The following is a 19,563-nucleotide window of genomic DNA, read 5'->3' as shown; positions in this document are numbered from 1 at the left end:
CTTGCTTTTGTATATAGTCATTAAGTTATTTTTAGTCATTTCTGTCTTAGCTCCAGATCTTCTAATCAGTTCTACAGCTCCTAGGACTTATCCAATTCAAGTAACCTATAGGATGGATGCTAGTTCAATAGTGGTGCAGTTTTAACTTCAACTCCTCCTTTCATCTCTTAGATCAAAGCAGCTCTAAAAATATGTACCAGTATTTTCATACTGCATAATAATGATGTACATTTTAACTGAGAATTAAGGCTCTGTTGGTTAGTGTTAGTGTGATTTTCTTGCATGTGGGAGAACTTTCCGCTTGGACTTTCCATACTTTTAAATATCACTATTTTGAAGTAACTCTGACTTTCTGTAAAAGAACAGCAGACTTCGAAAATTTGCTGACACATCCTTAGAAAACTTGTGTTAGTTAACTGCTTCCATATCTGTCCTATTCTGCTGCTGTTGTATGATTTTACAATATAGTGATGTCTTGCCCCAGTAACTCTTTCCTACTGGCTCCTGTAGGCCCTAATGCAAGACACTTGCATGCATCTCTGCCTTTGCTCTCTTTAGTAGAGCCTATTTAAAACGCAGAATAATCTTGTGATACCAATTAGCTTAAAAGATTGATTTAAGCTTTGAAGTAACAATTTGCATTCCTTGTCTAAAGTGATGCATGAAGGTTTGAGAAATGGGGAGGGCATGCGATTGTAGAGATCTTTAGAGAGCTGTCATGCTTAGCTTTTGGTCTTTTTGCATGAGTTTTGATGACCAGAAACAATAGTTTCCAAAAGTGTGCTTATCTGGGACCTCTTCCTCCCTTTTTTTTTTTCTTTCCCTAGATCTGGTGCTCCTTCTCCTCTGAGCAAGGTAAATACTATCAACTTGCTGTACTAGTGAATTCTCGTTCAGGTGGTGCACTTTAGAACATCTTAAGGGCATAAGGATTTAAATTTCTATCTGTCTCATAATCTGCATTTTAGACTTCGCCACCTAGGCCCTACATAAGTGACAAAGTTGCATCTTTTAATGGCCTTGTAAATAATGGCCCCTTAAAAGCATTTTGTTCATCTGAAGGGTTGCAGTGCTTACATGAGTGCAGGATTTGATGGTCATGCTTTGTGAAGACAGAAAAGATACCCATAGCTTTGTCTCAATTTTTTTTTTTAATCCTCATGTCAGTGAGAAACTACTCCATACTGTTTGTCCTCCACATTCTTCACTCCATTTGTAGCATTTTAGGAGGAAGTGCTGATTCTTTTAAAACCATATTTATGTGAAAAGCCAAGAAGAAAACTTCCATCTGATATATCTAATTACAGAATTGACCTTTTATGAGTGAGACTGCTCACCTTAATTTAAAGCAAGAGTTGCCAGTGAAAACGTCTTGGTTTGGGTGTCAGATAAACTAATAAGCTTTATGATGTTAGTAATTGTAGTTCCTGGTATCCCTGAAGCATTGCCAGGTGCCACAGTTGTGTCTGCAGGAAAAACTCTGAATCTGAAGGAGACAAGTCAATGGTTGATTCTAGTGAAAGCTCTTAAATTTCTTTCCAAAAGCCCTTTTTTAAAAAAAATAAAAAACTCTCTTGTCCAATACTGGAACAGTTGGTGAGAACTACGTGATGGTTCAGAAAGTGTTCTTACAACTTTAACCCCCTCTTCCCTGATTTACTTGAAGAATTTGAACCACTCCAGTCTCAAACCTTAGTAAAGCCTTGAGGAGAGTCTAGAAAGCTTATATCCATCTCCTGCTAGAGTTGTGATGTTGGGACAGCAGTAGCAGAACTCAGAGAAAAAAAAAAAATGCTTCAAATTTGCTATTCATTTTCTTTCCTGGAAGTGGTCAGAATGGCAAACAGTACTATACATAGGACTTGGTTTTGTTTGTTAGGAGAAGGATCTCTCTAGCATGCGAGATGCTGTAACAAAGCTCATAGTATCTTTTAGAATTAAATTGACACTCTTCAAGGTAACTTGAGTCTTCAAGTGCACAGAAGAGTTGTAGTATGCTCTCCTGGGTGTCTGTCCTTGCCATACTTAAGGTATCTTTATCTAGAACTGGAGGAGCTAATGAAGCAAAATCATAGGCTGAGCTGTCTTTTATATCTTCCTGAGGACTTAACCATTAGCGCTGTTGATGGATCTTTAAACTCCCTTCAGTCTGAAGGTTTATGTACACACTTAACCTAGTTTCTAACCATTTGTCTTCTCCCACCATTCCTATGGTTAGACTACTTGAGGTCCTGTTGTGGATGAACAGATATTTAATTCCGTGAACAAAATGTGAAGGGTCTGACATGTAGAATTAAACCCACAAAATTACTTGTTCCTCCCATCTTCAGGATGGTCTTAAAACTGAGAGTAGGAAGTTTGCTGGGCAGCAAACTATTTTCTTGGAACTTGCTGAGAATCCTTTGGCACATAGGAACTGCTAGTTACCCTAATTGGGATTTTAAAAGGCAGGCAAGGCACCCCCAGATGACGAGTCTGAGTTAGTTCCCTAGACGTTGAGTAAGTCTTGAACCCAAGGGCCTGAAGCTCCTGTCAGGCTTGTTACTGGTATCTGTGTGCATCCAGATCTCCCGCAACAGGCATTTCCTCTTGAGCCGGGCATCACTAGGTGGGGTCACCTTGGAGTTTCTCAACTCAGAAAACTTAGCCCAGGCTTTCTGAAATTTTCTCAAAGGGAGGAGCAGCTTACGATAAGAAGACCTGATGACAAAATTGGATTTTTAAAGTATGTGAATCTTTGCACAAGTTGTTTGTGGAGAAATGCTGCTATATTGAATGTATATTTAAAATATTTCTCTAGTCTTCTCCAGCCACAACAGTTACATCTCCTAGTTCTACTCCAGCGAAAACTATTGATACATCTCCTCCAGTTGATCTTTTTGCAACTTCATCTACAGCTGCTCCGGTCAGGTAAATTAAAAAGCATATCTGAGTTACTGAGCTTGATGTAGATGCCAAAATCACACTGGTAACAGGAGGCTTGCATGCAAGATTTTGCTTACTTTACAGGTAATATACATCAGTACCGAATGGGCTACATTATTCTACCAGTATAGATCACAAATGAGCTCTAACAAAAAATAAATTAAAATATTGTGGCTACGCTGATTTGCTTTCGCTGTAGTAGTGATGTTGTACCATTCCCAACTTAAACTTCAAATTGAATAGACTGAAGTAATGTGCAAATAGAAAGTATTCTGTTTCTAAACTGCTGAATTAAGATTCTTTTTTCCTTGTTGTTCAAATTAATGAAGCACAAAAATAATGAACTTTAGGAAGTTAAAATAAAAACCAAACATTTAAGTTTGACTAATGAGAAATTCTGAGCCTTACTTTCAAGTCTGTAATGAGCAGAAATGAAAACTCTGGACATGTAAAACTCTAAGCTTGAACCAAAAGTCTGCAGATGTGACTAACTTCAGTTAAATGTCAGATGAAGTGCTTCATTGAAGAAAGCTTCTATTGTTTGTTGTTTAAATGTTCTAAATGAACAAGACTTTGTTTCCTAAGCAAGTGCTTAAGCCATCAAAGTTTTACAAACTCTGTTCTACCTAAAGCCCCTATTTATTGCCTGGAAATGTAGGTTTCTTGCTTTCTGACGTGGCACAATGAAGTGTTGCAGTAGAATGGAGCTGTTTTCAGTTGCAGCAGTTATTTGCTCTGTTCTTAGGAACCATCTGGGGTTTTGTTTTGGGTTTTTGGTTGGATTTCTTTTAGGATTATCAAAATCTAGTGATGTCTCATAGGTCTGTTAGTGTCGTTACCAAGTAATGGAAATAAGTTAAGGTCCCATCCTCAGGCATATTCTTGGCACTTAGGTGTTTATGGCCACTGCTCTGATCCTAAGGCCTGAAAAAATTGTGTCTCAATGGTTCCATCAGTCATGGATAATTCCTACAATTCGGTCATGTTTTTTTTTTTCTTGAACTTGAATGAAATGGACAAATTACTCCTGTACTTAACATCTCTTTCTTTCCTTGGCAGCTCTTCCAAACCATCCAGTGATCTTCTGGATCTTCAGCCAGATTTTGCTGCTACGGGGCAGGCGGCTCCATCAGCCCCTGCTGGAGCAACTTCATGGGGAGGTAGAGAAACCTCACTGTCAGCATCTCTTCGTGCAGTCTCCATGTTCTTGCCTGGCTGAACTGAAACCTGGCTTTTTCTCTGCTAGCACAGGATGTTCCCAGCTCACTCCCAGGCTTCTGCCAACCTGACAGTTGGGCATCCCTTTGCAGCACAAGGCTACTCCTTTTTCCAAGGATATTCATAATAGTATAAGCTGCTTATAGGGGCCTGACTGCAAAGCTGGGGAGAGCCAGGATTATGTGACTAAAAGTGAGCAGGAAGGGGATGGCTGAAGGTGAACAGGTAGGGTAGGCACTCTAAAACAGAAGAACTAGAACTGTTCGTGTGCTAATTGGCAAGGTGAGGGCAGAAATCGACTCTTCTGCTCGTAAAGCAGAGCCCACAGATCAGCAGGGGAAGGATCAAAAATGCAGCTAAAGTCAATGATGGCAAATTAGTTCTGCTGCAAGTGTAATTACCTCTGACAAGCCTTAACATATTTTATTAAAATTTTCCTTATCTGCTTAGAATAGTAATACAAAAATAGAAGTAGAGGGCTAACTGCTTTCAAATAGGAATACCTAGCCAGCTCTCTGAAATGTGAGCTCTGTGGGGAACTGAGCCTGTTCTTCCAGGCAGCGCTAGCAGCTGTGAACTGAGGAGGACCGCAATAAATGTAGGCAATGTTCGCTCCTGTCCTGTGAAGACAAGGAATTAGGCCAGTAAATGTGATTTAACTTACATAGTTGTAAACCCACTGTGGTGTAATCTTGAGAGATCTTTGCTTGTGTGGCAGCTTAATGAACTCATCAGCCCTCTCACGGCAGGAATGCTACACTGAGGCGTGCTGACTCTGCTATGAATGCTAATACTGGGTACTAGTGGCTTCTGCATTCCCTATTTCTGTTCTTAGCTTTAGTTCATTAAAGGTGACATTGTATCTCAGCCACTTCATTATGAGAGGATAGCTATGGCTGTCATGTAGACCATGTTTTGCTATTTGCTATTTTCCTATTTCCTATTTAATCTGTTGAATTGATTTTTTTTCTTTTTGCAGAAGTGTCAGTTTTATTAACTGAAATCTTACCCAGAAAGCAAGACCAGAGAGTCATCTGTTGCCTGGGACTAATTATTCTGCAATTTTTGATTGTGTCCTATTTGTCTTGCTTTGTCATTGCCAACTACACAAACTTTTGAGATGTTCAAAAGAGCTCAGGCATTTCAGCTAACTTTTTAAGCAGTTGCTCACTTATGCAGATTAAATAGCCATTAATATTGTAAAATACTGATTCACATTGCAATGAAAGCTGATTTTTTTTTTTGGCTTTGCTTTTCTGGACAAAGCACCTGTAGTTTGGAACTTAGGTGATTTTAGAAGACGTGTCGTATGTGTATTCTTTTGAATTACTGAAAACTTTAAAATTGACTAGTAATGGACCTAGTCCTCTTACTCCAGAAAAGAACAGCTAACTGTTTCTTTCCCTTTGGCCAGGATTATCACTAACCTCATCAAGCATACCTCAGTCTTATCTTTCAGAATAGCATTTTGGTAACTTAGTAAGCTTCGCGTTTGTCTGCTTTACTGCTGGCAGGAATCCAGGTATGATGCTGACCTGTTACCACACTGGAATCTTGCTGCCTTTTTTTTTTTTTTAAAATCCTTTGAAATAATTGCCATACACCATGTCAGATATGCATAAATGGAGAACTGGAATGACTTGGTTAGGAAAACACTGAAATTTCCATTCACAGTTGTAATGAGAGAACCTTTGAGCCTGTGTTAATTTTTATTTAAACTAAATCTGCAGGATGAAGCTGGTAGTAATGATAAATTGCATGCTCTCGTAGGTACTACAGAACCTTCTAATCAGTGCAGGTGAGGCCACATCTGGAATACTGCATCTGGTTCAGGGCTCCCCTGTTTAAGGGAGACTTCTGAGAAACTGAGAGGGGTTTGGCAGAGGGCTACCAGGACTCCAGAGGTCTAGAGCACGTCTTGGCAGAGGGAAGTTGAGGGAGCTGGGCCTCTGTCATCTGGCGAAGAGGAGGCTAAGGGGGACTCTTAATGGTGATCTACAACTACTTGAAGGGGAGTTACAGAGCAGAGCCAGAATTTTCTTGGAGATGAGTGGATTATAGTGAAGGGTAATAACAACAGATTGCAGCTTCAGAGGTTGATTAGACATGAGGAAAAAATTATTGCACTTGGAGGGTAGAGCAGCACTGGAGCAGATCCCCGATGTGAGCTAGTGGGACTCTCCATTCCTGGAGATTTTTCAAGACCTGACTAGACGAAGCCATGATTGCCCTGATCCAGTGTTGGCTGTAATGTTGCTCTGAGCAGGAGGCTGGACTAGATGACCTTCCTTTCACCCAGGAGTTGGGGAGGATGTGTAACAGTGCCTCCCTGCTACTTGAGCTTCCTCCTCATCTGCAAAACACTTCTGGCCCACAGCAAGTTAAGGTGGGAACTCATGAGAGAGAAGTAGTAGGGGAAAGAAGCTGGAAGAATTGCTGCAGTTCAGAATAGCTAGGAAAATGTGAATATCAAATATTTCAAGATGCAGCATCAACCTGGCACTTCAAATGTCACATGAACCTCAGCAATACATGTCACTTTTACAAATAATCCTGCTTTCTCGGTCTTACTGGCAGTGTAGATTCTATGTATTCTGGCATATACTGTATATTTGTTATAGTACCCTGTATATTTTGCTGTATACCTGGTATACTTCTGAATACAACATAAATTGTCTAGGAAATGAACTAAACTTGTGAAAAAAATCTACGGTTCTGTGCTAACAGGAGATGATCAAGGTAGGGTCATAAGTTGCCTGCAGCGTACTGCAAGGTGAATAGATAGGCATTTGGCAGGTAAACTAGACTGTAATATTACAAAAAATACAGTAGGTCAAATTCTGCATCCTCACAAGGTCTGACTGTCAGATATAAAAGCAAATTGACTTGAATTTCTGCTCTGAACTACCTTGCAGTGTGCCTCAGAACATGGATTTGCTATTAGTATTGTTACTTTAATATTACTGTGCAATAAAGCATTGATTTTAATCCTTCCCATATTAAGACTAAGTGTAGATTGACATGCTGGATAATTGTAATTTCACTGTATTGTGATCTGTAACATAACTGGATAACAAAAATGCATTGAAGAATAAGCTAATAGAAGGTAAAAGTTTGCCAACAGTTTTTTATTTCAAGTCTAACTGTGAGACGTCCACCTGGTGTGCAGTAATGAGATACCAGAGTGCTGCATTTTTAATATACTATTATGCTCTTTCAGAATGGTATTTTGACTTACCTCAGCTTGTGCAGTCAGTCTCAAGTTGAGGTCTCCCAAGGAGCCAATTACAAAAATACCTACATGTGGTTTCTTGGTGCCTTTTTAACAAGTGTTGTAAAATAAAGACAAACGTGAGCAGATTGAGCTGTGCTTGCTCAAAGTGTTTTGCTTCCTACGTACTGACCCACAGTAAAGCATCTGGACTCTGCGCTTGCTGCTCAGTGTGGATCAGGTGAACCCATGACCCTGTTATGTGTACGATGAATCTAGGAGCAACACTGAGCTACTGGTTAGTAAATAGGTAGTTGTCGAGCTCAGACTATTCTAAGTGCAGTATAAAAATGTAATAGACAAAAATGGTTAGTTTTCACAGGTTTTTGTAGCTCATAGTTGTTTTTTATGTAGGCAAAGCTTCCTCTACCTTTGAGCTCAATCTGACTGATGTCAGATGACATCAAATTGTAGGAAAGTCTGTCATTAAAGATGCTTCATTGGCTTCCAAAAGCAGTTGACTAAGGAACCAAAGTTGGAGCAGAGCCAATCATTCATACTCCTCATAGCAAGTGCTGACAGAGGTGGTTGTTTCTGCATAGTATGCTCTATCACAAATGCAGGAAAAGCTTTCAAAGAGGAGCTGCTTTCCTGGTTTTTTTGGTTTCAGGGTTTTTTTGGGTGTGGGGTTGTTTTTTTTTTTTTTGCTAAACAGTTGTGTCAAGTACAAGAACCACAGCCTGTCTGCTTCTCAGAATGTACTTGGGGCAGTAGGGATGCCATGTGTTGTATCCTGAAGTAACTTAACACTGTATTTGCAAGCTGCTCTCTGGTAGAGTACCCTGGCTTTAGTGCTGGTTTTGCGAAGGGTTCTAGGGCTGATCACAACAGCTCACTTAGAATTCAGCTTACTGTTCTGCCAACTTTTAAGGACTGTAATGTTGGTTTTGACAGCTTTCTGACTACTCTGGTCTAGAAAATACTTACAACTGAGCAGAATTATCTTGAGCTTCTCTTTGGTATCTATGTTCTGCTAATAGCGCATTGATTTAAATAAGCTTCAACTATGCCTGTTTACTGTACTTCTGTGTGAGCACTGGCTTTGCCCTGGGGTAGTGAAAGGTAGGAGACCTTCCTGTCAACCTTTACAGGCCACTACTTGGTTCTCTCTGTTGCAGTTTAAGAAAAGAAAACCAGCTGTATAAACCAGAAGTGATAAATACTACCAGTATTTGAATATCTTGTTGGTTAGAAATTAAAGAATTTATCAAATATGGGAAACTAATGTACTGGTTCTGTTTTGAAAAGAGCTATTAAACAGAATGAGCTTTGTCATGTAACAGTAACTTCTTGAATGTTGGAAAATCAGGTGCAGAAATTATGCTTAACCCAGGCATGTCACTTAGAGAATGAGCTTATGGTTAATGAACATCTTCAATCTGGCAGTTCTACTAATTGGTCTGTTTCTTTATTCTGCTGTCATTTTAATGGACAATCACTAGACCTCTTGGGAGAGGGTGAGTAATATTTTTGATTTCTAAGACTTTTGAATGTTAAGACTCCTTATTAAAAGCTCCAGCTTTCTGGAGTTGAGTGATTGTGGTCTCTCTCTCTTCCCCTTACTTTTCTTGTTTGATCTTCATTATATGGTTGCATATAGATAATCTGGCTGCACTTTCCGGTGTTACCTCTGAGCCACAGATTTCAGATCCATTTGCCCCAGAGCCTAGTGCAACTACTGCTGCAACTACTGATACTACAACTACTTCAGCCGCTGCCACTACAACTACAACTATTACTGCTGCCACTGCTGAAGTGGATCTCTTTGGAGGTTAGTTTGGTTGCTCTAGTGCTCTACACCAGGTCATAAGGTAGATGAAGCAATATTGAGTTCAGCTATTGTAACCTCTAATTTAACTAACTATACCTACCAGAGGTGCCTGTGTGTTGGATGCTAGATGGAACAGGAAATGTAAACTACCCAACTACCTCTTTGTTTGCTGTGCTTTTAGCTAATAGACCCCTCTGCATTTATATGTAAATGGAAAACTGTATACACTCAAGACTGAGTTTACCTTATGGTTGAACGGCTAAGAACATTAGTTTTCAGGTCCACACTGTGGGGGTGAGCAGGTATTCTTTCCACATTATTCAATAACCATGCACTATACTACAATTTCTGGGAAAAGCAGTTGTGCGTTCGTAGTTACTGCACTGGAGAGGATGGATGTGGCAGCTTCCTGCCCCTTCATTACATGTCACGCTTGAGCTGTGTGTTTCTTTTGGATCTTTCCTGTAAATATAGTGCTGAGCCAGCTGAAATGGCTATATTTCAGCATTCTTGAGTCTGGGTTTTATTTCACATAGCATTAACAGTAAATTAAACTGGCAATCAACTTGTAGTAAATGCCAACTATACAACTGATGTATAAGAAACATATTCTTATAGTTTAGTTACGTTCTTTCAGCCTCTGATGTTAGCAGCTAGCCTCTTGAGTAAGAATAAATTTCCCCCTGTATGTTGTCAGCTTTCTTGTCACTCTCAAGGAGCAGAAGGCTTCTCAACAGCACGTGAGAAATTATTGTTTCTTTTCAACACTCTACCAGCCCAGATTAATGGAGAAATGTTCTGATTTACAAACTACTAACTTGTTTGAGATCACCTGACCACTGCATTTTTCTAGTTGTCTCTTCCTGTGATGCGTACTTCCAGCATAACAGAGGATGTTGGGAATTAGTAATAACTTACTTGCTATCAAAACTGAATTCCAGTGTATTTTCTGTGGGGGTGTGTTTATTGCTTCTAGTTACAGGAGTCCTGCATAGGTCTCATACATAAACAATTTGACTACAAAAATTTTTCCTACGGACTGAAAGTTCCCGGTTAGAAGTTTTGTTTAGGACTGATTTCAGTAGATGTCTCCAAGATATCCCCAGTAAAACTGCTAAGAAGCTGTAAGGAAGGAGTACAACTGCTGCCTGCTACTTAACTGAGTAATAGTCAAAGTGCCAGAGGATCAGGCAGTTCTGGAGCAATTTTAAGAGTCATGGGCAGTGGTTCTGGACAACAGTAGGAGCAAGAGAGTTTGTTGGTTACTCTCAGAAGCCTGTTGCAGAAGCCAAGGCCTGTGCTTGTTAACACCCCTGCAGATGCTACGCATCTGCAGCTCCTGGTATGTAGACATTGGGGCCAAGCCAGTCTTGGATACAGCACTTTCAAATTGCATTATTAATTTAGCATGGATATATGACTTTTAAAAAAATGAAATGATAGTTAAATGGCTAGAAAGCACTGTAAACTTGCAACAGTATTAGAAAAACATCTGCCCTTGCCTGTTCTTCCAGTATTACAGCAGGAAGATGTACCCTTCTTTCTACCTTTTCCACTATTCTGTGCCTGGAAAAATGGCTGCTACCAAATCCTGTGTCTGCTTCCACGTTTATAAAGTGGCAAAGAGCTGGATGTTTCTGGAGATTTAGCTGTTCATTAGATTACTTAGTGGCACATGTTAAGGAGTAGAGTTGCCTTCATCCTCTAATGTGGAAAGAATTTTAGTTTTGCAGTATCCAGACTTCCGTGATTTGATCTCTTATAAAGAGAATGTATTTTGTTGCTCAAATACTATAAATATCCAGTGGGTTCTTAGATGAATACTGACTCTTCCCTAGAACACTCTGGGAAGAAGCAAGGTTATATTATGTACAATAGCATCAATTTCTGGATTTGAATACCTCTAATTCTCAAGAAGAAAAATCTCTAAACACCCTCAGCAGTGAAGGTACTTTGGCAGTGCCTTCAAGGCACCCACAGGCCCAACCCTTTTAAGATCCTGGAGTCCATATTGAACTTCCATCTATCTGCTTATGGGGGTTTTTTTGTTTGTTTTTTTTCCTGAAGCCTCTGCTGTAAGTGATGTCCCATACTAACATTCGTTGTTATTTTAAGACTTTGAACAGTGCAAGAAGTGGTAGTTTTTGGACAGATGCTGTTGTGAGCATGCCTAGCACCACAAAAGCTAGAGAGCAATCTTAGTAAGTAGGTATTTGACCTTTGAGGTCTGCTAGAGATACAGTCTTCAGGGTCACCTTAACTTTTTGCAGCTTGCCAGTTCTTAGTCGCTTTACACAGCTCCTTGCGGTGAGGAAGGTACAGGAGCAGGGATCTCAGGGGAAAGAATGTAAAGAGTCTGCAGGGAGTGGCTGCCTAGGGAAAGCAAGCTGGAAGCTGCAGGAAAAAGGCAGCCAAATTGGTGGAAGAAGCAGAAGAGGAGACTGCAGGGATGACTGTTGACTGTTACTCTCTTGCACTGTATCTTTGGTGCTTTAGCTGATAGGAGCCTGCGTGCTGCCTATGGCTGGGCTTTGTCTTTAAGAGGAAAGGCAGCTCTGCATTATGTCTTCATCTCTTAACGTGGTCTTGGAAAGCAGATGAGAAATGCAGGATTGATCCAGCGTAGCTTTTTTGAAGATTTCGATCTGATTAATAGGCAAGCTTTTAGTTACCTGGGCCAACTCGAAGTATTCCTTATCTTGTTTCTAAGAGAAACAAGAAGAGGCTGTTTTCAAAGTGCAGCTAGAATCTTTCCTGAGAGGGAGAAATCTAAAGGTAGAAAAAAGGTGAAAAATGTTGAAATGCCCTGTATCTCAATAATAGAATTTGGACACAGTGTTTTGGGATGCTAGTGATGTGCTCTTGAGTTACACTCGGTGTAATTACACTGTAAGCGGTGTAAGAAACAAGTCATGGCAGACACTGTGCAAATGTCAATTATTAGGCATTTGGATGGCATGAATCATAAGCAGGCAGAACGGTGATTTTCCCTTTAAAGAAACTAAAGGCAAAGTGATCAAGACTTTTTGGCACTTGAGGGCTAATGAACGTTCTTTGTGCTGGAACATGCTGGTATAGCAAACTAGTGCTTACTTTAAAAAAAACAGAGCACAACACAAACAACAAAAAAATCCCATAAATTCTTATGATTCTTTCCTAGCACTGAGCCTAGTGGAATATTTTGTGTTAGCTCAGGTCAGGTTCTCCATGCTAAAAAGTGATAAAGGATGACTGAAGAGGAAAAATCTGTGGAAACCGAAAAAAATTGTTTTCACCTATGCACTTTGGTTTTATGATCTTTCCTATACTTGTGACTTTCCATAGGGTTGTTTCACATGTTGCATAATACATTAAATGATTATAAGTTAGCTGTATCATCATGTGTGAATAACTTTTGTCATATATTGATGCCATGGCATCAGATAAAGCCTGAATTTATGAAATTAAACAGATCACTCTTCAGGAACACTTTTTTTGCTGCAGACAAGATGCATTGAAGCACTACTTCAGTATTTCAGAACTTAAAAATGACCTTGGTTTTGCACATGATTGCAATAAGAACTATTTTTATTTAGCAATTTAAGTGTTACGCAGGACATAATAAATACCTGTCGCTCCTAATAGATGGTCCATGCAGTGTGAACTTGCAAAGGTTTCAGCAACATCTCTTTACATTTCCAGGCTGTCTACAAGCCTAGGTGAGGATCATGTGCTACATGATTCTAGAAGTCAAAAGCTAGATTTACATTAGAAGCAGAAGATGCATAAATGTAAGGAAGTGACATAAACTGAGTAAATATAATGACCGCTTTAAAGGGAGAAGATCTCTTACAGCGCTGGATATGCAAATGTAAGGTTGCTGTGCCAATACGGTGAAACAAAAAAGAAAATGGTCCCATTTTTATTTTTTTACTAATAAAATATTCAGTACTTAATTGTATCCATTTCTGTATGCAATGCTAGATTTTAGCAGAGGGCATCCGTGCAAGTGTAGCAGAGCCTTTTGAAAGACTTCAAAGAACTCGATGAGCATTAACTTAAAAAACAAAACCAACAACACAACACCTTTGGTTTGAACTGTATTGTAGGGTCACCTGTTCAGGTTGGTCTGTCTCTATGCTCATATAGGTTTCTTGAACCTCTTAGAGCAACTGATATTTAAAGTTCTTAATATGGCATTTTTCCTTTAGATTCCATTATGAACTTAAGTGTTTATCCCTCCTGCCATTTAACCCAAATATGATAAAGAAGATGATTATGCTTAGTTAGAACCTTACTCAGAAGTGGCAATAAATAATAAAGCTGGTGCCAAGCTAGCTGTTCTTTGCATCTTCTGGCTGGAAGGAACTTGTCCCCACCTGGATCTCTGCAGCTGTTGCATGTGGAACTTCAGTACTCTACATCTGGACAGGAATAGGTGTTACTTTCAGGCTGAAGTGGTCCCGACATAGAACTTGTGACTATCTCTATGCATTCTGAAATCCCACTTTATATGAAATCTGGAGTCTCCCCTTTCATGCTGGGAAGTAATTATAAGTCGTATTGACTGACTTCTGTTGCATTGGCCTGTGAGCTTGTGTGGATAGAAATGTGTTCTTTTGAAAAAGCCTGGGGTGACCCTCCATCTGAAAGCTGGCCCTATAGAGCAAGACCCAACACACATTGACCATACGTACAGCATATTCTGTAGTAGTACAATTTAAAACTCTTCAGTTCTGTGTTGAATTTCTTCTAGGCAGTGTATGCCAGTGTCTGGTATACATACAATACTGTGATGTTGGACTAATCATGATTTTTTTTTTTTACTTGGACAACTGCCATCCAGTTTTGTTGGTTTACCCTGTTACATGAAAAATAGAATTACATTTGAAATGGCTTATTAGCAGGCCGGGTTTTTGCTACTAACTCATTTTAATTCTATTGTACAAGTTTAATTGGCTTTCATATCTTCTGTTGAAGTTTCAGTGCATGTTCTTTTGAGCTTTTTAGATTAACTGGCACAAACGTGTTTTTAAAATGGTTGTTTTCATTTTAAAATTGACACTCAAGTTAAAGCATGTTAAGCTTTTTCCTGTACTAGTTTGACAGTGCAATTGCAGTATTCCCCAACAGATTTTTTTTTAAACTTGCTAACTTTGTAGCAGTAGAAAAATGGCCTTTGTGAGCATCTTGAAGTATTTAATCTTAATTGCACAGTCTTTTTATGACTAAAATGCTGGCCTATGAGGACAGTCCAAATGGTGTTGTCCATTAGGACTACTTCATGGAATTAAGAGCTACAGATGGTGGTTTAAGTCTAGCAATAATGCTGTAAAAGTTCAGAGCTTGAAATTTAAACATACCACTTAACAAGTGGCAAACAAAAAACAGTCAAAGAAAACTCATGTGCAAGTTGTTCCAAAAGCCCACAACAGTTGTTTTCCCTGACTTGACTGGTTGGCCTCAGAGGTGATCCTCAAAGAAGGACAGACAAGCTATGGCTGGCCAGTAGTTAAGACGAATGTTCTTGATCTGTCAGAAGCAAGCTGAATAAATATAACCTATGCATCAGGTTATGGCTTCAGAAAGATCCGATTGGAATACTGTTAAGAAACAAGTAAGTTCAATTTCTCAGATGTTGCATGACTGACTTGGCTCAAAAGCTAGAAATGGTAGATGCAGATCTCTGCCAATGTAATTTGATTGTTATTCGTAACAGTGCTTAAGTTTGCAAAGCACTATGCAAGTATATTCACAGTTGCAGATTAATCACATGTATTACAGGCTTTGAGCATGCAAGTTTTTAATATCTTTATTAACACCAACTTACTGCCATACCTCTGCTCTTTCTTCATTAGTTAATTTTGGGGAGTACATGAGCATGCTGCTCTGAACCCTTATACAATGAGAATAACGCCGCCTTTTACGCTCACTGTGGGCAACCCAAGAAGCTCCATCTTCAAACCCTGTCTAGAACCCGCTCGTGTGGGGTTGGGGGAGACAAAGCGTTTTGCGCTGCATGACTTGTCTTGCTATCAGAGTAACAACATTCATATTGTATAAGGGGATCTACCTGTGCAATTTAACTTGGTTCTTTTACTATATTTTTCTTCTCTTTATCCTTTTTTTCTTTTAATTTCTGTTCTTAAACTGCACCCAAGATGCCTTTGCAGCTTCTCCTGGGGAAGCCCCTGCAGCAGCTGAAGGGGCAGCAGCACCAGCTACCCCAACCCCTGTAGCAGCAGCTCTTGATGCATGTTCAGGAAATGGTGGGTTTTATGTCATTAGATAGTCTCTTGTTTTGCTGATTTTTTTTTTGTTTTGTTTAAACTACATGGCAGTGTGTTTTTCTGAAATTTTCGTAGTGTTTGCAATTGGTCAAAACAAACCTTAGACTGAAGAGCATGCTTAACAAAACTGCCTGTTTCTGAGTCCCAGTAACTTTGTGCTGCTTTGGTAGTGCTAATAGAAGATTCTGGCAGTGCTGAGTTTTGTAAGCAGTAACCTGCTAAACTGGATATTCTTTTGTCATATTTCTGTCTATTTTTGGCCTTGTCAAACAGCTGTTGAAAGTGCACCCCTTTAGCAACTAGACTGCTCAGCCTTTCAGATGGTCTATTTTGGAAAAACATAAGTAACATGTCTGGATAAGTAGGCTAGATGTTAAAGCGACCTCCTCTGTGTGCGTGCGTGTATTTGCAGTATGTGCATTGCCTGTAGTTGCTTTGTTCTTGACTTCCTCCCTCACCGATCCTAAGTATGCATACACATATATTTCCCCTCTCCTTTTTACAAGACCCCTTTGCCCCATCCGAAGGTAGTGCAGAGGCTGCTCCTGAGCTGGACCTCTTTGCTATGAAGCCAACAGAGACTGCTGTTCCTGTAGTTACCCCTACAACTAGTGCAGCCACTCCAGTTCCTGCAACAACTCCTTCTCCAGCTGCTGCTGTTGCTGCTGCTGCTACTGCTACTACGGCTACTGCCACTACCACTACTGCCACCACTTCTGCTACCGCCACCACCTCTGCTCCTCCTGCTCTAGATATCTTTGGTGGTAATTTTGTTTTTAACTCTTTGATTCTGGTGGATTGATCTGTCAGAAGTACAGAACAAACAAATCATTGTTGCATGCATGCTGTGTGCTAGGCTCTCAGTCCAGAGAGCCTATTAACTCCAAACATAATGTGCAAAACTTGAAAGTTCTGCTTTCAGTCCTGCCTTTCAAAAATGAGTTAAAGACATGTTATGTTCTTGGCCTTAGATTTATTTGAGTCTGTTCCTGATGTACCTGCAGCACCTAAACCAGATGCTACTCCTAGCATAGATCTCTTTGGTACAGGTAAAGAGAGAATTCTTCCAATACTCTGCTGCTTTGATGCTGTGTAATTGTGTAAACTGACTTGAATGATACTTACTTCTCCGTGTTTTTTCTTTCATTTCTGGAAGATGCTTTTTCATCACCGCCACATGGAGCTTCTCCTGTGCCTGAGAGTTCTCTCACTGCTGATCTCTTATCTGGTGAGTGCTTGTTTTCACAGGCCATCCTACAGATTTAGGGTTGTTTTGTTTTTCTCAAGAGTAAAAAAGAAAAGACTTATTGCCAATTTACGTCTTTAAGCTGAAGTACTAAATTGTGGGTTTGACGCTTTGGTCACAAGATTAGCAGCTGCTGAAGATGCAAACCATGAAGTGGCTGACACTAAAGCTGAGTAAGTAATGTGGTTGTTGAGAATAAATCATCTGCTTAGTACAAGAAAATTCTTAATAAACAATGTTTTCTTTAAAGTACTGTGGTTTTCAGTTGCTGTATGAGAAATGCAACACTTTTTCTGTTTGCAGTTCTGAAGACTGTTACCTGAATTTACCAACCCTGTGGTTCTAACTGGTGGAGCCCATGTGGCTTTGAAATATTTAGCTATCATTGGTGCCTTGCTGATACTAAATATTATTTATCCTGTGCTTACTGCAGTGGATGCATTTGCAGCCCCCTCTCCTCTACCCACTGCCTCTCCAGCAAAGGTGGATTCTTCAGGTGTGATTGACCTATTTGGTGGTGGGTATTTTTCTTTCCTCACCACTTCAGAGTTGAATCACTTCATTTTAATTACCTTTGCGCTTGGCTAAAGCTGTGGTTTCCCCTTCTCGCAGCTTTTCTATGTAGCATCACAGCTAATATTAGTATGTTCAGTTCTTCATATTGCAGCAATAATGAACTGCAAATAAGCTATTGATGTGGCCATTCTGATGTCATGACACTTGCCATTCTGTCTTCTGTCAATGCATGTATGGCTCTTCCTCAGAGGTCCAATGAAAGTCTGTTGTGTGCTCTTTTTCTTCTTTTCAACTCTCCGTGTTCACTTTGTTTCTCTCAGTTCCGTTTCTCAAAGCAGCTGAAGTTTTGAGGGTGACTTATCTCAAACTGGATATCTGAATCCCAAGATCTTTGTTGGATTTGATAAGGTGGAAATTAGGATGGCCCCAACCAACTCTAGAAGTGTTGTAGAACAGCAATGTTGCTTAGAAGTAGTGAATTTTCAAACATCAGTGAAATATTCCTTTAAAAAGACTTAATGTGCATCAGTAAATTCTGGCTGGAATTATTCCAGTCTGTCATCCAATGCATTCATCTCCAAAGGGCTTAACCCTCTCATCTAGAATGCTGTGGTTTGTGTGGCTTTTCTGAGAAGAGGCCCAACTAAAAGGACTCACAAACCTCACTGACTTAATATCGATAACTTCAGCGCTATTCTTCCCTATAGAAAACCAGATTTCTTTGAAGTGCTGGTTTGTTGCACCTCCTTTTTTCCACCTGAGCTTTGCATCCATGATACTGCTCTGCAATAAAGATGGCCAAGCACTTTCATTTTCTTCTGATGAATTAAGTGGTTGTCCTTTTGTCATATTTTGTTTAAGATAGGTGAAGGATTAATGCATTTAATATTGAACTATACCTTTTTCTTAATGCTTTCTGGAATTCCCTTTAGATGCTTTTGGAAGTAGTGCTTCTGAACCCCAGCCCGCAACCCAGGCTGCTTCTAGTTCCTCAGCTTCTGCAGACCTACTTGCTGGTAATAAAGAACTCCTAAAAACTTGTTATTTTAAGGCAAAACTAAGAAATGGTCTTTGAAATCTTATATGCTCCTTGGGTGTAAGTGGACTTTTGCAGTGGAATAACATTGTTGTTCACAAGATTTCTTAATACTTTATAAGTCTTAAATTAGAACTACAATGATTTATAATGGATTTCTAGATTATCTTCACATACTCTTCATTTTCCTACCTCCTAGACAAGGCTTATTTTTCTGTACTGTTTACTGAATAGGGGTGTTTACGTAAAGTTTCTTTGGCTGACTAGTAGTACTTTAGTAGTATTGCAGGCTATGCTACTTATTCCTTACTTTTATTTCATCTTTGTTTCTTGGTTAATTTAATTGAGGGAGGTTACACACTTAAATATTAAGAGCTTGAGTGGATGACTTGGTAGCAGTCTTGTGTTTAGCCAAGGAGAGTAGGTTGATGGAGAGCTTTTTCTGAGCAACAAGGGCATAGAAGTGATAGAGACCTTCTCCCTATACTGGTTGGGATGAGGTCTCTGCTAGTGCTGAATGTGGCATCACGATCACACCTATTTCAAATGTTGAAGAACTGTGTTGTAGCCTGCATCCTACAGGTAAGCAGCTTCAGCTGAATTCTGTTTGTATCATTATCCAAAATTTGTGCTATACCATGTATTTTAGCAGCTAGAGCGATGGTGCTGAACAGTTGTGACTCTCCCTATCCCAGATTGAAGTTTGTAGAGAATGGCATCCCAGCATGTCGTCCTCAGGTTTAATGGAAACTAATGCACTTCTGCTTTGAGGAAGACTTGGCTTAGTTTCCTCTATGTTTCTGAAAGGGGAATTTGTCAGTAGAATTGGTTGGTAGGTTATCCATCATGAACTTTGAAGATGATTGTTAGCTTCATGTTGTACCTTTGACCTCTGAGCAGGAGTGATAGTCTGCCCTTAATGCAACTGCTAACTGCTCTAGTTATGGTGGGCCCTGACGTCAGTTGCTGTCTGTATGTCTGCAGGTGTCTCACGCCAGCTTACACTGTATCAGAAATCCAGCCCTGTGTATGTTTTGCCTATATCGTGATCGTGAGAGATCCTCCATTGTATGAGGAATATATAATGCAAGATGCCTCAGTATGTAATCTGCTCTAAGTGCTGTGAGTTGATACAAGTGGGTGCTTGCATGCCGAAGCCATCTCAGAAGAGGGCGCTTTTTCTAGTACCTGCTCTAGGTGTTGGCATCCTCTAGTTGTGCTGCAGGAAGGTAGAAGCAGTCTAGATAATAATGTATATGTCTGTTCTCAATCGGTTCCAGTGCTGGCAAGCCAGCTACTTAAAGTGAGACA

The 19,563-nt window shown here is 39.8% G+C and overlaps 1 protein-coding gene across 3 annotated transcripts in view; it reads left to right on the top strand.

Moving 5' to 3' along the window:
- Positions 1-19,563, top strand: part of SNAP91 (synaptosome associated protein 91) — a 71,411-nt gene that overhangs the window by 34,345 nt on the left and 17,503 nt on the right. The window contains exons 11-21 of one of the 3 annotated variants that reach the window (XM_054821308.1): positions 828-855; positions 2,801-2,910; positions 3,985-4,085; positions 8,857-8,871; positions 9,015-9,185; positions 15,326-15,433; positions 15,961-16,218; positions 16,426-16,503; positions 16,611-16,682; positions 17,134-17,217; positions 18,149-18,232. In XM_054821308.1, the coding sequence (XP_054677283.1) occupies positions 828-855; positions 2,801-2,910; positions 3,985-4,085; positions 8,857-8,871; positions 9,015-9,185; positions 15,326-15,433; positions 15,961-16,218; positions 16,426-16,503; positions 16,611-16,682; positions 17,134-17,217; positions 18,149-18,232 (1,109 nt within the window). The remainder of the gene's footprint in view (positions 1-827; positions 856-2,800; positions 2,911-3,984; positions 4,086-8,856; positions 8,872-9,014; positions 9,186-15,325; positions 15,434-15,960; positions 16,219-16,425; positions 16,504-16,610; positions 16,683-17,133; positions 17,218-18,148; positions 18,233-19,563) is intronic. The other 2 variants (XM_054821309.1, XM_054821310.1) reach the window with 2 other exon arrangements.

This window comes from Grus americana, chromosome 3 (genome assembly GCF_028858705.1).
Source record: "Grus americana isolate bGruAme1 chromosome 3, bGruAme1.mat, whole genome shotgun sequence".
In the NCBI taxonomy this organism is placed as follows: Eukaryota; Metazoa; Chordata; class Aves; order Gruiformes; family Gruidae; genus Grus; species Grus americana.
This window is presented reverse-complemented; position numbering and strand designations above follow the sequence as displayed.